General features: G+C 66.4%; 2 protein-coding genes across 2 annotated transcripts in view; both read right to left on the reverse strand.

The window, feature by feature from the left end:
- Positions 1–1,108: 1,108 nt before the first annotated feature.
- On the reverse strand, positions 1,109–7,751 carry NKPD1 (NTPase, KAP family P-loop domain containing 1). The gene is made up of 4 exons (XM_012653328.1): positions 7,661–7,751; positions 6,377–6,817; positions 4,210–4,341; positions 1,109–2,913 (listed from the first exon to the last, which is right to left on the reverse strand). The coding sequence occupies exons 1-4, from the start codon at positions 7,749–7,751 to the stop codon at positions 1,109–1,111; spliced, it is 2,469 nt and encodes an 822-aa protein (XP_012508782.1).
- Positions 7,752–10,915: 3,164 nt separating this feature from the next.
- The window catches only part of TRAPPC6A (trafficking protein particle complex 6A), an 11,143-nt gene continuing 7,444 nt past the window's right edge, over positions 10,916–14,614 (reverse strand). Inside the window, exons 2-5 of the mRNA XM_012653240.1 lie at positions 12,670–12,786; positions 11,976–12,059; positions 11,750–11,843; positions 10,916–10,968 (exon numbers count right to left, since the gene is read on the reverse strand). Coding sequence (XP_012508694.1) covers positions 10,916–10,968; positions 11,750–11,843; positions 11,976–12,059; positions 12,670–12,786 — 348 coding nt within the window. The remainder of the gene's footprint in view (positions 10,969–11,749; positions 11,844–11,975; positions 12,060–12,669; positions 12,787–14,614) is intronic.

Consider the following 14,614-nt stretch of genomic DNA (forward strand, 5'->3'; position numbering starts at 1 on the left):
GTCACACCCATGACCTCTGGTCCCAGGGTATGTTCAGTCCCTGCTGCCCTCCCCCATCTCCCCAGCCCACAGGCCTAGGTGCCTAAATATTTGACCAACGAGGAACTGCACAGAGGAGCGACAGCCCCACCCAAGGTCTCTGTCCCCCTGTTCGACAGGGAAGGCGGTGAGCCACCCACCCAGGCAGAAGCTCCAGCCCTGGTAAAACCCTGCCTGACCCTGCCTCAGACCCTGCGTGTCCCCCAAGTGTCCCCATCTCTGCTCAACTTCTCTGTCCTCATCAAGGGGCTGATCAGGTGGTTTCAGTGTCAGTGACTAACCAGTGGCCCTTGGGTGGTCCTGGCGTGACCCCAAAAGCAGGTACGCTCTAGACAGTTACTTGTCTGGGGGAGGCGGTGCCACCCACCCAACTGGCTAAGGTGCCAGTGAGGCCTAATTAACCCCTTACCGTGAGGGCAGAGCCACTCTGGGACACGGAGCAGCTTGCTGAGGCCACCAGGGACACCACCCTCGGAAATGACGCCTGCCCTGTTCACAGAGGAGCCGGCCAGAACAAGGACCTGGATCCCCTGAGGCTCCCCATTGCCTAAGTCAACTGGGCCATCCGCCCTTCATCTCCTCCGCCCCCGCGGCCTCGCCCACCGCCCACGCGGCCCCACCTGCCAGGATGCCTGGATGCCAGCTGAGGCACCAGGGCAGCTCCGGCCTGGCTTCTTGGGGAGAAAGTGGACTGTGGGACAGGGCAGGCCTAGCCCCCCATCCCACTGAGCCAGGAGACCAGGACATAAAGACCAACCCGAGGCTTTGACTCCTTCATTTACTGCACTTGTGCCCCGAGTTCCTGGCTGGTCCTGTGCCTGCGCTCGCACACGGGCACTGGCACGCCGCCCTGCTCCTGGGGCTGCTGCCCACGCGCCCTCTAGTTCACAGGTTCATCTGGTGTGGCCAGCCCCCGCAGGCCTCATTCGGACCCTGGATCCTGGGCCCTGGGCCCGGTCCTGCCCCCCTGCGTCCAGCGCGGGCAGGTGGAGAGGCTGCTGCCGGTTGCTGCTTGCGCAGTGCTGCGTTCAAGGCCCCCTGGCCTGGGTTCCCCCGGATTGAAGCGCGCTCAGGCCACGGGCCTTGGCTTGCTCCCATGGGCTCGGTCCCGGGGGTGGTGCGTTTCGCTGGCGTGTCCTGCAGCATGGCCTATCGGGGACGCCCTGGAGGCGCTGTTGGCTCCGTGGGCGGCGTGGGGGGCGTCGCGGGCAGGGGACTTGGGCGGGCTGGGGGGCTTGAGAGCGCTGACCGCTCGGATGAGGCCCATGCGGCGGCGGATGGAGTGGTCCAGGTTGACCGTGCAGCGCAGCAGGCTCTGAGCCTCGGCCACAGTGAAGGGGAAGTCGGCCCCCAGGAAGCGCTCGAAAAGCTCGGGGTCGCCGTCCAGGTCGAGCACATTCTGCAACGCCTTGGTCATGGTGTGCAGCTCACGGCTGTTGTCGCGGAACACGTCCCAGAGGCGCGCGCGGCCCTCGGGCGCGCCCCCGGCCTGCTGCCGGTCCTCCAGGCACTGCAGCGCCCAGCTGAGGCGGCAGGGCCACTGGTTGGCGAGCACCACCCAAGCCACCGCCTGGCGCGGCGTGGGGCCCCCCAGGTCACCCTGCTGCTGCTGCAGCAGGCGCACGGTGATGGGCACGGTGTTGACGATGCGCCGCATGGACACCACGTTGTCGGGCACGTACTCGTAGAGGCAGTCGCGCTCGTCGTGCAGGCAAAAGAGCGCCTCCTGGATGCTGCGCGCCGCCTCGGCGTCCACGCGGCCCTGCGCGTGCTCGGGCCCCGCCTGCGTCTCCACCGCCAGCAGCTGCGCAACCTCGCCGCCCCCGCCCCCGTCCCCGCCCGCCAGCGGCCGCGGTTTGCCCGTGATCTCGCGGTAGAGCAGGTCGTCGCGGCTCTGCACGGCGTCGTGCAGGAACTGCAGCTTGGTGCGGGGGCCCATGATGGGCACGGAGAAGGGCAGCGTGACGGTGCGGTTGAGGAAGAGGTAGCCGTTGTCCGCCGTCCCCTTCATGTTGCCGGCGCTCTCGAGGCACGCGGCCAGGATGCTGGGGTCCACGACCAGGATGAAGATGAAGGGCGCGTGGCTGTCGGACAGCAGCGTGTTGATGGCGTTGAGCACGCCCACCACGCGCTCGGGGTAGCACGTGTCCAGCCCGGTGACCTCGAGCACGACGCGCAGCCGGCGCCGCTGGTAGATCTCCAGGAAGCACAGGAAGTCGGTGAGCAGCTCCACCTCCTTCTTCACCTCGCACATGAAGCCCAGCTGGCTGCCGAACTTCTCGCGCGACACCAGCCGCTCGATCTTCTTGCGCTGGCTCACGAACAGGTGCTTGCACACCGAGTACACGGCCATGAGCAGCCCCGAGCCCGACAGCGTGGTGGCCGCGCCGCCGAACACCTTGAGCAGGCTGCCGCCCGCGCCGCCGCCGTGGCCGTGCTCGCGGCCGCCCAGCGACAGGTACAGCAGGCCCACGCCCAGGGCCAGCACCGCCACGAGCGCCAGCAGCCCCAGGCACACGCGGCGCCGGCAGTGCCACTCGCGCTCGCAGCAGCCCGGCGTCGTGATCGGCTTGTTGCCCACCACCGAGTACACGCTGAAGGGCAGCGCGCCGTAGTGGTGGCGGATGCCCTCGCACAGCGTGGTCACCAGCCCGGCCCACAGCTTGTCGGTGCCCGCGTACTGCCAGGCGCTGAAGCGGATGAAGAGGAACTGCACGTTCTTGCGCCGCAGGTGCACCTCGGTGATGATCGGCTGCAGGAACACCAGGTACCACAGCAGGCGCGGCACGCTCCAGCCGCGCACGGGCCGCGGCCGCCAGGGCACGTGCTGCAGCTCCGCCGTCTCGCGCTGCGCCGCCTCCTGCTGCATCAGCGCTGTGGGGGAGGGCGGGACGTGAGCGGCCGAGGGCCCCCGACTGCCCCTGGAGAGACCCCGGGCACTAAGCAGAGAACGGGAGACCCGGCCGGAGGCGGCCTGGACTTCAGAAAGTGCGACTGGACGGCCCTAAAGAGCTGGGCGCTCTAAGGGCGAGGCTGGGGGTCAGGAGTGGTAGAGCCCTCAGAGGAGACAGGATGGGGCGGGGCAAGAAGGGACACGGAAATGCCAGGACTGGGCAAGGGGCTGGAGGCAGATCCAGCGGTCCCGAGTTAGAGGGGGGAAGGCTGGGGGGCTGCGGGGTGGTCCTAAGGAATGAATGAGAGACACTGAGGAAGTGCGATTTCCCTGCCTTGCTGCTCCTCCTCCAGGGAGCCCTCCCTGATCCTCAGGCTGGGTCAAGGGCCCTTAGCTCTTCTCACTCTGGGTCATCACTGTCTGAGGTCGAGTCTGTCACCCCTGCTGGACTGTGAGCCCCAGGGGGGCAGGGCCCTGATTGTCTTGATCACTGCTGTGTGCCCTGGGCACTGGGGGAATGTGTGAAGGACAGGTCATGAGAAGTCGGGGGCAGGATCTGTCTCTGAGCGCAGGGAGTGACTAAGTCACCCAGCACAGAGCAGGACCTCCCCATGATGCTGTCTCTTTTTTCCTTATATCCTAATCTCTTCCCGGGAACCTGTTTGTTCCTCTGTGACAACACAGGGGCAGGACGTGGACTCGTTTAGCAGGTGCTCAGGAATGAAAGGCTGTTGGGCCTGCACCAGGGCTGGGCACAAGGAGGACAGTCACCCCCGGCCCCTGTGGCCACACTTCGGGCTGAGGTCTGAGCTCCAGCAGGGTGAACGAGGTCAAAGCGGCCGCGGAGCCAGGCTGGGCTTTAGGTCATGTCTTCAGTTAACATCTGTCTGTCAGGTGTCTGGTGAGGGCCCAGCACAGGCCCAGGCTGCGGAGAAGAGGTGGGTCGGGGGACACAGAGGCCAGGGGGGCTTGGCAGGAGCCTGCGGCCTCAGTGAGGACCCGGGGCTCTCTCCCTCGGGTGCTGGGGAGCACGGAAGGCTCTGAGCAGGGGAGGGACAGGATCACGTGTGTATTTCAGAAAAGTTCCTGGGAGGGGATTTGGTGGTGGGGACCTGGAGGGAGGTGGGGCAGGAGCCGGGGGCAGAGGTGTGGCCACGGGAGGGCCTGGGCTGGGGCCGGGGCGAGGGGATCTGGGGACGGCTGGAGCTGGGTAGGGACCAGAGGCTCCGTTTCTCATCCTCCCCGATCCCCCGCCCCTAACACACACGCGTCCTCACCGGTGATCTTGTCCAGCATCATGTGCAGGCGGCAGCCGAAGGGGGCATAGAAACCCACAGTCACAGGGACGGGCACGTGGCAGAGCGTCTTCGCCAGGCAGCTGCAGTAGACGTCATCCTCTGTCAGGATGCCTGGAAGTTGGGGGTGGGGAAACTGAGTCAGCGAAGCTGGCCGGGCACTGCCCTCCTCCCGTCTGCCCCTCACAGCCCTCCCTGCGCCAGCATCCCCTCCCTGACCCCCGGAAGTGACTCAGGTCAAACCCTGCAACGGAGGTTTCTGTGGCCCCCAGCAGCCTCCACTGCCAGGGCCACATCTGTCCCTTTGGAGCCTACGGGAGGATCTAGCCGTGGACCCGCCAGGCTGAGGCTGGGAGGCTGGACACTCCCCAGCCGCAGATCAGACGCTTGTGGGAAGTTGGCTGTCCTGGCCCTGGATCACCAGGCTGGCTGGGCCACCAACCTGTGGTCCCCTCCAGGAAAATCCCAAGGGCCTTTCTTGGGACACGAGGCCCTCGGGTGCTAAGACACCGCTGTCCACCCTCACAGTCCCCGCTCCGCTCCTGCCTGCTCTGCTAGCCTGGCACCAGCGTGGGGGCCCCTCTCAGCTTCCCACCCACCCTCACCTGACCTCCCTCCCTCACCGCGCCCTCACGCCCGCAAGTCACCAATCCCACCGCAGCACAGGCTTGGGACAGAGGTGCGCAGACCCGAGTTCCAGTCTCAGCCCCACCACCTTTCTCTGCAGGACCTGGGGAGACGCCTCTGCAAGGCTCAGCGCTCTCAAGAGCGGGGCGGCACAGACGCTAGGGCGCAGGGGTGCCAAAGGGTCTGGCCAGTGCTGGGCTCTGGGCTAACGCTACTGTCTCGAGTGGCCACTCAGGGCCCTGGGCGCCATGCGTAAGCACCGCAACGTCCCCTCTGTAGGGGGCAGACAGCAGGTCCGCTTCTTGGACCTGCAATTAGGGTGCCAAAAAGGGAGGATTCGCGCATGGGGGCGCTGGGCCAGCCTCAGGGTGCAGCCCACTTTCGGAGAGACCTGGTGGGCTGCAGGAAACAGGCCACGCCTGGCGGCAGAGCCCAGAAGGCAGGTGGAAGCAGCTGGACGGGTCGGCTGAGGTGACGGGCAGATCGCAGGGTGACCTCACCTCACCGGCCTCTATTTCCCTGAGTGTGCAATGGGCATCATGGCCCTGAGGCTCCAGTGACAAGGTTGTGACAGACCTAGAGCTGGTCCCTGTTGCTCTACTTTCAAACCAGACCTAGAAATCAGCCACATGTCCCCACCTCTGCTGCACATGAGCCTGGCCAGGCTGCCAGCACCTCTCGCCTGGACTCCTGCCTCCTTGCTGTCCCTGGAACTTGCCACCTTAGTCTTTGCATTTCATGATCCTGCTGCGCTGTCTCTGCTCAAATGTCGCATGAGGCCTGGCCCGATGACCCTGTTCAATCTGCAAACTGTGACACACCCCATCGCCTCTCCCTGCTTTATTGTCCCCCACTGTGGCTGTCACTGGGTGGCACTTTTCAGCTTTCTTATTTATCTTGTGTCCCCCAACTGCCCCTACCCCCAGCAGAATGTGAGCTCCGTGGAGACGGCTCTCTGCCGGGCCTGCTCCTGCCTCACCCCCAGAATAGTGCCTGGCACACACGTGGCTGTTCAGTCTCTAGTTACAGAATGAATGAATGAATGAATGAATGAGCGAGTGAGGGGGTCACTCCAACACGGAACTGTCCTCTCTGCTCCCCAGGCTGCTCCCTTCCTCTTGTTGCAGCTTCAAGCTTGGTCTGTCTCCCTGACGCCAGAGCTGGCCAGCAAGCTGGTGCCACCACCCCCCTCCCACGTCCCCTGTGGCCTGCCGGGCCAGGGCAGGGAGGGCTGGGAAGAGAGAAAGCAGAGCCGGGGTGTTGGCAGAGGGAGAGGGAGGCCCTTAAAGCCCAGCCCGGGGCAGAGGCATCGTGGACAGGCCTGGCCCGGAAGCTTTAGACCCTAACAGGTGAAGCAGGGGCAGCAGCATGAGACCCGGCGTTGGGGTGAGCGCCCCTCTCGGGCAGGGACCAAAGCGTGGGATGAGGGCAGGCCTGAGGTGCTAGCCAGGGAGCAGGAGGCCCAGGCGGGAAGCGAGGCGGCAGGAGCCGGGCACAGAGCCCTCAAGGGCTGGGTGAGCACCAGAGCTGTAGGTGAAGGAGCCGCAGGCCGCTGGGGCGGGCAGGGGCCGGGCATCAGTGGGCTCGCTGGGCTCCAGGAGGGCGCCGGCTGCAGAGGGCAGGGCTGGGCCGCCGCTGGCCATGACGGGTGCTGTGCTAGGCGAGGTGGTAGGCCTGGGGGCCGGCTGGGGGGCGCTGGCCGGTCCCCTGGGGGCACTGGTGGTAGCAGGCAGCCCCTTCTGGGCCCTGGGAGTGGCGCAGAGCTGCTGCCACCAGGGGCTGGGAGGTGGGAGCTGGGGCTGCCGCCGGTGCTGCAGGACAGGGGGCTGGGGGCCCTGGTGGCAGCTGCCACGTACCCCCTTGTGGCAGTGGTAGGCCTGCTGCCAGCGTGACTGGGGGGATGGCCGGCAGGGCCCGTGGACTCGCAGGGCCGCTGCGTCATGGCACCACTGATGACAGCATCCTGGAAGGAAGGAAGTGGGGGTGACTGGGCCTGGGTCCCTGACCTCTGGGGGCACCAGCAGGAGCCTGGCGGAGCCTTCAGGTGGAGCCTGGGCCAGAGCATTCTTGGGAACCTCAGAGGCCCCAGAGAAGTCAGAGACACCACGAGGAGGGGGATGTGAGGGGACCCAGGGTCTGTGCTCTCCCACGGGTGGGCGGAGGGAAGAGGCGCCCAAGGAAGGGGCTGGACAGAGGACGCCGCCTGAGGTCGGTCCTGGTGGGGTCCCCGGTGCGGGGTCGGGGCAGAGAAGAATCCACTGGGAGCTGGCCTGGTTGATCCAGGGGAGGCCGGAGTGATGGTGGTGGCCGTGGGGAGGGGATATGCCAGGGCCTGGGAAGGGGGCCTTGTCCCTGGGCTCGGGCCAGGGTGGCAGGAAGGCCCTGGCCAGGGAGGCTGGGCACCCGCCAGGCCCCGAGGAGGCTGAATCAGCCCTAATGGGAGGTAATTGCCCCCTCCCCACCCTGAGCACCTGCGGTCACCACCGGATGCTGAGCCCCCACCTCGCTGAGACACACGCAGCGTGGGGTCTCCCTCTCCTCACTCTGCCACATTGCTGCCCCCGAGGTCGGGGGTCCACTCCCACACTGGGGCAAGGGGCAGGCCAGGGGGGCCTCCCCTGCTTCCAGCTCCAGCCCTGGCTCCTACCTTTGGTCCCACCGAGGCTGTGGTCCCCCAGCCCCAGCCCCACTGTGCGGATGCCTCCGCGGGGAGTGCCGGTGGCTTTTCCCTCCTGGGGACAGCGGTTCTTCGCCCCCTCCCAGGCCTCTCTGCCTGCCATGCCTGTCCCCCAAAGTGAACCCTTACCTTTTTGCTGCCCCAACTCTGGGTCCAAGAAGTGGCAGTCCGTGGGGGTCTGGGCGCCCTTGGCGAAGTGGACATTGTAGCGCTTGTGCATGGCGGCCGGGCGGCTGGATGGCGGGGACCTGCTCCTGTGGCGGGAGGAAGAGGACAGGCTCAGCGACCAGCCCCCTCGGGCACCATCAGCAGAGCTGAGGCTGGGTCCCTGCCCTGCTCCAGGACAGTCTGGACAGGCGAGAGGCCTGGTCCCAGGTGTTCCTGGTCACCTGCCTCGGGGGAGCTTGTCAGGGTACAGTGTGGAGGGGGTCAGGATGGGGGAGGGATGGCCGAAGCAGCTGGAGGTGGCCAGGCGCTAATTTGGGGTTGGGTGGCTGGGTGCGTGGGGGCCCCCGGGAGTTCCCAAGCAGCCAGGACATTGGGGAGTGCTGAGCAGACGTGGGCCTGGGAACTGGGGGAGCCAGAGTGGCAGCTGAGTGACGCTAGGGGGCACTAAGGAGGGGTGCTGTGGGGGTGGGAGGCTGGTACGGCTTGAAGGGACACGGAACCAGTGAGATGAACTGGGACACAGCCAGGAATACGGGGTGATTGCGTGCTGAGTACACTTGGGGGGATGAACGAGGGCTATAATAGGGAGGACAGTTCTGGGGAAGCAATGAAACCGCAGTGGTCCGATGCGGGGAGAGGCTCAGCACACGGGGCGAGATGGGGTGTACCGGGTGTAAACCGAGAAGAGCCAGAAGCAGGACGGGGGAAGGATGCTGCAGGGGGCAGGGATGGGGAGTCCAAGGGGCAGAGGGAATTGGGGTGGTGAGGGTTGGGGACCCGCCCGCCACCCCCCCCAGCCCCAGGTCCCTGGTACCTGATGGTGGCCTTGCGGCCCCAGCTCCCTGCCCCGCCAGGCTGCCGCGCCAGCTCCGCCAGACCAGACTGTCAGTGCAGGTCCCAGCGGAGGGAGGCCCGGGCTGAGCCACCCGCCCGCCCGACCGGTTTGCCCGCCTGTCCCCGCCCCTTCCCCAGCACGCCCGCCCGCCTGGTGCTCTCTGCTCTCGAGGACTGAGGGGTGGCGATGGGCCCACAGTGCCGCCTGGGGCTCCGCGCACACGGCCACGGGGTCTGTCCGGCGGGCCCCTGGGTGCTTCTGTTGGGGGGCGGGGTGGGGCAGGGACGCTGGGACAGGGAGAAGAGTCCCGGCCGAGTGAGGAACACAGTCCGGGACTCAGATGCCAGCTCCTCCAGGTGTGTTACCTTGGGCAAGTGACTTCACCTCTCTGAGCCCAGCTTCCTCATTGCTGGGTGGCCGGCGCTGGCATCTGCCTCTCGCAGTCAGGCGGAACCAGTGGGAGTCCACTTAGCTCGGGCCTGGCACTCGGCAAGGCGCCGCTGACCCACTTGCCCGCTGCTGCTCTAGACGCTTCCCATAGGACGATGACAGCACACACGCCCCCTTTCTGCCCTGCCGCGACCCAGTGGGGCAGGCGTGATGCCCACTCCACAGATGAGGAAACTGAGGCCCAGAGACGTGAAGTCCCTCGCCTCAGGGCACACAGAGGCAGAGTGGGGATTTGAACGCTGGCAGCGGCTGCTGCCCCAGGCTCGCCGAGGCTCTGCCCCCTGCCTGCTGCGCAGGCGCCGAGTGCCTGTCCCCTTGCACAGGCCCCCTGAGAGGTGAGGGCCAGGTGGGGCTGGGTCGGAGGGGCATGAGGTGCCGCGACGCCCTCCCCCGCCCAGGCCTGGCTCCCTGTGCTGCCGGCGTGGTGGGGTACACAGTCGTGATGGGGGGGGCGACCACGGAACAGTATCCAGGATGAAGGGACACAGGACAAAAGGACCCACCTGGCCTACATGTTGCTCCTCTAAGGCTTCTGCCCAGTGGCCAAACACTGCCCCCGTGTGGCCGGAGCCATGCCCGCTGCCTTCCACCTGGGACAATTCTGCGTCTCCTCCACGGTCCTTCGATCCTCCCACAGCCCCCCGGGGCCCTCGGGGAGGCAGGGCTGGCGTGTCTGACCGTGGACCGAGCCCCCAGTGACCCTCCGTGCCAATCCCCGCTCCCCGCGCCGAGCATGCGGTGCAGCCGAGTAGCTTCCACTCACTCGGGAAACGTCTGCCCAGGGCTCCCAAATGCCAGGCTCTGGACTGGGCAGTGCCAGCACCTGGCGGAGAGGTCCAGAGGGACCCAAGAGGAGGTGTGTCCCAAGGTAACAACTAGACTCCTGAGGCAGGTCCAGGGCCGCCTGAGGGGCCAGGAGGTCGGTCAGCGGCGGCCGGGTGGCTGCAGGACACGGCAGGGGGCGCAGGAGCATGGGCAGTGGGCCAGGCAGGCACTGTGCGTGCAAAGGCAGACGCAGGTCCGGGGACGCGAGCTCAGCCGTCTGGGCTGGGAGACGGCAGCCCAAGGCAGGGCCAGGCGGGCTGTGCAGACCAGACTCCACCGAGGCGGAGACGCGCCCTTCTGCTAAGAGTGTTGTTACAAAGGGGACCCGTCCTCGTCCCCTGCGGGTCTTACCCCCAGCCTCGGTTTACAGCGCTGCAGCCGGGGTACTTACCCGCATCAGGCAGTGGTGGCGGAGCCCAAGCACAAGTCCAGGTGTGTGACAGCCCCAGATGTACAAATGCAGATGGGGGAGGTGGTGGCACAGTGAGAGCAGAAGGGACGGGCAGGACTCATTTGCCAGGCACGTGAAGCGTGTCTGCGGCGTGTTGGGGGTGGAGGGAAGAGGGGAGGGTGTCTGTCTCCCCAAGTCTGTGCTGAGCCCTGGCAGCCCCAGCCCGCCCCTGCCTGTCCTCTGCGTGCCCAGCCCTGCTCCCCAGGGCGAGGCTCCGTTCTGTGTGCCCTGCTGGGCAGGGGGCAGCCCCAGACTTGTTGACACAGCAGAGATGCTGAGACTGCCACCAGGGGCCACCCTCCCCCTGCCAGGTGTGCAGGGAGGGAGGTGACAAGCTCCAGGGCTCATACCAGGGCTGGGAGTGGACGGGGCCCAGAGGAGGAGGGTCTGAGGTTTGGGGGTGCTGCAGGGGGTACTTCCCTTCCCCCCAGCACCTGTGACAGTCACTCCTTAGACGCCCCCCTTTGAATCTGATTCCACACACAGAACCTTTATTGTCTCCTGTGACACCCCCCCCTTTGGTACTCACTTCTTGAGCCCGTGTGACTCTAGAGCCTGGTGTCCCCACCACCAGCCCCAAAGGCAGCAGCCCGGGGGCCCTGGACCAAGCCGTCTGCTGTCTCCTGGGGGGTGAGGGCCTGGGCAGCTGGGGGGCTCAGCTCGCAGGGCGCTGGGGCCCGGATTTCCGGACCACCACCTGGAACTTACCTGCAAGAGAAGGGCTGGCTTTAGCGTGAGGCTGGGGCCCGGGGAGAGGCAGAGGGCGCCCGGATGGCTCAGAGATGTTCATCCCACCCCGCGCTGACAGCCTGGGCTGGGCCTCAGTTTCCTCCCAGTTAAAGGGTGGTGTTCCCGCCCACCTGGCCTGCGTGGCCTGCGTCCCAGGGCTGTGTGAGTAACTAGGGACACGGAGGCCACGTGTGTGGGCCCGGGGAGGGGCCCAGCGCAGGCTCTTATGGCATGCATTGTGCAGTCCTGCCCACTGGGGCCCTGGGGCCCCCCCACCGAGTGGGCCTGGGGAACCCACAGAGGGAAGATGACTGGGGGTGGGAGGTGTTTCGGCTGCAGGCTCTGGGGCAGGCTGCCCCCAGGAGGAATGGGGCTCCAGCTTGTCTGATGGGACAGCCCACCAGGCAGGCTGCGAGTGCCACGCCACCTGGCTGTCTCAGCCCCCACCACAGCATCAACCAGGGTGACCTCTCTATGTCCACTGGGCTTCCCGCACTGGGAAGACATGTTAGAAGTCTCTGGAGTGTTCTCTTCTCAGGGACGGCACCCCCCCCCAAGGAAGCAGCCAGGGTTACAGATGGGCCTACACTAGCTGTGTGGCCTGAGCAGGTGACATAAGCTCTCTGGCCCCCAAGTCCCCGTCTGTAAAATGGGGCATGACAGTCTGGGCCTGCCTCCCTGGCACCCACGCAGGGCAGGGAGAGCTCTGGAGCCCCCAGCACACAAGGATGAGGAGAATCCGCCCCTCCCCGTGACTCACAGGCGGGCAGGGTTGCCACGGAGGAGGTGACCAAGCTCTGGAAGCCTAGCGTACGGAGGGTGCCTCGCAGGAGGCCGCAGGTGAAGGCCAGGAACTGGGGCAGGGGACACAGACCATTGTGGCAGGAGAGGGGCGGCCAGCACCCAGGGCCCAGGCCTGGGGCGAGGCCTCGCTGGGGGGTCGGTAGGCAGGGGAGGGAGTGTGGAGGAAGTGCCCCCACCCATACCTTGGGTGCGTCCTCCAGGTACTGCAGGCCCAAGGCTGTAGGGATGAGGAGAGGGACGCTGTTGTCCTGCAGGACGTAGGTCCCCTGGGCGCCCGGGAGAGGCCGGTCGGGGCTGGGCCTGTACATTTCGGGGGGAGGAGGGGAAGCCAGGACCCAGCAGCCCCACCCCACGGGGCTGGGGTCTGGGAGGACTCCTCCCTCAAGACCACTGTGGCCGCCCCTACTTCAGAGTTGGGGAACGGTCCGAGGCTTCCCCACTTGGGGTTGGTGCCCACCCGTGGTCCTGCCCCCTGGCTGCGTGGCTTCCCGGGAAACAGTCCCTGCCTCCCAGGGTTGCGGTGAGAACCTGGGGACCTGGCCCCTGGAGCAGCTGGGCACAGCGTGGGCTCCACAGGAGCTCAGGCCAGATGGAGACAAGCGGCATCCCGCGAGGTGGGGCACTGCCACCACCCGGGGCCTTCTGCCCGCATGGGGGCTCCGTGCTGGTGGCAGCAGCCCCTCTGTCCCACTGCAGCCGCCTGGCTTCCCTTAGAGGATTGGACAGAGAACCCGAGAAGGGCTGTGGCTGCCGACGGGAGACCTGGGTTCCTGCCACCCAGCAACAGGGGTTTCCCCACCTCGGCCCTCCCTGGTTTCAACCTCTGCCGCCAGTCAGGGGTGGCGAGGGACCGGGAGGGGCGTGGGGCGCACCCACCTGGTGGTTGGTGCACAGGCCGTCCATCTGCTTTTGGAACACGGCCACCCACAGGTCTTTGCACAGAACTTTAGGACATCCAGCTCCTCCCTGAAGGCCGGCGTGTCCCGGGGCAGCCTGGGGAGCAGGGGCGGACACTTGAGCCGGGCTGGTGCATGGAGCTGGGGCGGGGGGACGCCGTGGAATGAGGAAGAGGGAGGAGGCCGGGCAGCGCAAGCCGTCCCCGCCCCTGCCAGGCGAGGTGGGGGCAGGCGGGGGATGCTGGTCTCACCTGTCGCCCAGAGCCTGGCCCGCGCGGAAGCCTGTACCCTCCAGGACGGACAGGCTCCTCTTCTGTCCCTAGAAGGCCAGGAAGAGGCTCAGCTGGGAGCCTCTGCAAGGCAGCTGGAAGGGGACTCCAAGACAGACTTGCCTTTGCCTGTCAGTTCGGGGGTGAGGAGCCCCGGGGTGGGGGTGGGGGTCCTTCTGCACAGCCTGGGCAGGGCCAGGCCTCCAGGCACCCGCCTGCTCCCACACCCGCCTCTGCACAATTGGCGGGCTCCCCAGATGCCCACTGACCCCAGGCCTGGCTTCCCCTTGCTCCAGGAACATGGGGGTCGTCCCAGGCTCCCTTCCCCCTCCTGTCAACTCTTCTGAAAACATCCATTGAGCACTGCACGCGCCTTCAGTGTGATTCCTTCCAGCGCCCTATGAGGTGGGCACTGTGTGACCACCCAAGAGGCTCCAGGGGACCTGCCCAAGGGTCTGTGGTGAGAGAGCTGGCTGGGCCTCAGGAAGGGGGGTTTGGAAGTCAACTGTGACCATCGTGCCTTATAACACTGGCCAAGGTCCCTGGGAGGGGCACAGGGGGGCTTGGGGAGGGCAGGCCAGGGTCCACGGTAGGAGGGGCCCAGCTGGCACTGCGAGGCAGCAGGGCGGGGACAGCAGGAGGCTGCCCCTGGCATCTGTCCACGGATAGCGCAGTGGCAGGCGAGGAGGTTTGTGGATTCTTGTACTTGGGTGACCTGGAGTGAGCTGGGCAGGGGGAGGCCCAGACTGGGGGCACCCAGGTCAGCTCGTGGCATGAGGCGCTGTGCTCCTGAGAGAGCCCCGCAGACCAGAAGCGGGGGACAGGGAAGAGGCGGAGGTGGAGCCCGGGAGGGAGGAAACTCGCCTTCCCGCTGGCTCCTCTCAGGAGCTGCAGTCACTGGCCCAAGCCCCTCCCACCCCTTCCTCTCTGTCCCTCTGCCACCACCTGGCCACCATCTTCCCTCGGGAATGGCCACCGTGGTCTTCCCTCCAGGGCCGCGTGAGCAATGGAGCCATCTGAATGGCGGACGGGAATTTTCCACTCAGCTCCTGTCGTGGAGAGGGTGTCCCACCCCCTCGGCAGGCTTCATGCGGCCTCCCCAGCCCTGGCCACCCTCCACCACCAGGTCCTCTGCCTCCTGCAACACTGGCTGCCGGTGGCCAGCAGGGCTCAGGCTTCTGGGCCTTTCCACTCTCTGCTCCCTCTGCCGACTCCTGGAAGCCTTCCTTGCCTCCCTCCCAGGTCGGGTCCCCCACCCCAGCCCTGGCCACTCCGCGCTGTCACTGGTTGAGGACACAGCCCTGTGAGGGTGGCCCTCAGCAGCCAGCACAGGGCCTGGCACATGGATGGAAGGTGCGTCATCAACAGAGGCGACCAAAGTGGAGATTGAGGCTTTGAGCACGGAGTGAGTCTTCCCTTAATGTTGTCACGGCCACTTGAAGTGAGAGGCCGGGCCGTGAAACCAACGTGACCATAAGCTCATTGATATAAACAAGAGGGGAGCTCCTACCGCGTGTTTCCGGTCACAAAAACCTCACCGAACTTATGAATAAAGACCAAACCATTGGCCAGGCATGGTGGCTCACGCCCGCAATCCTAGCACTCTGGGAGGCCGAGGCGGGAGGATTGCTTGAGCTCAGGAGTTCGAGACCAGCC

This window comes from Propithecus coquereli, unplaced genomic scaffold (assembly GCF_000956105.1).
Source record: "Propithecus coquereli isolate 6110/MARCELLA unplaced genomic scaffold, Pcoq_1.0 Scaffold42, whole genome shotgun sequence".
Taxonomy (NCBI): Eukaryota; Metazoa; Chordata; class Mammalia; order Primates; family Indriidae; genus Propithecus; species Propithecus coquereli.

Coding starts and splice junctions, on each gene's coding strand:
- NKPD1 (XM_012653328.1), bottom strand. CDS start 7,751: ATGCACAAGCGCTACAATGTCCACTTCGCCAAGGGCGCCCAGACCCCC. Junction 6,818..7,660: donor AGAGTTGGGGCAGCAAAAAG/GTAAGGGTTCAC, acceptor CCTTCCTTCCAG/GATGCTGTCATCAGTGGTGC. Junction 4,342..6,376: donor CTCCTTCACCTACAGCTCTG/GTGCTCACCCAG, acceptor CCCAACTTCCAG/GCATCCTGACAGAGGATGAC.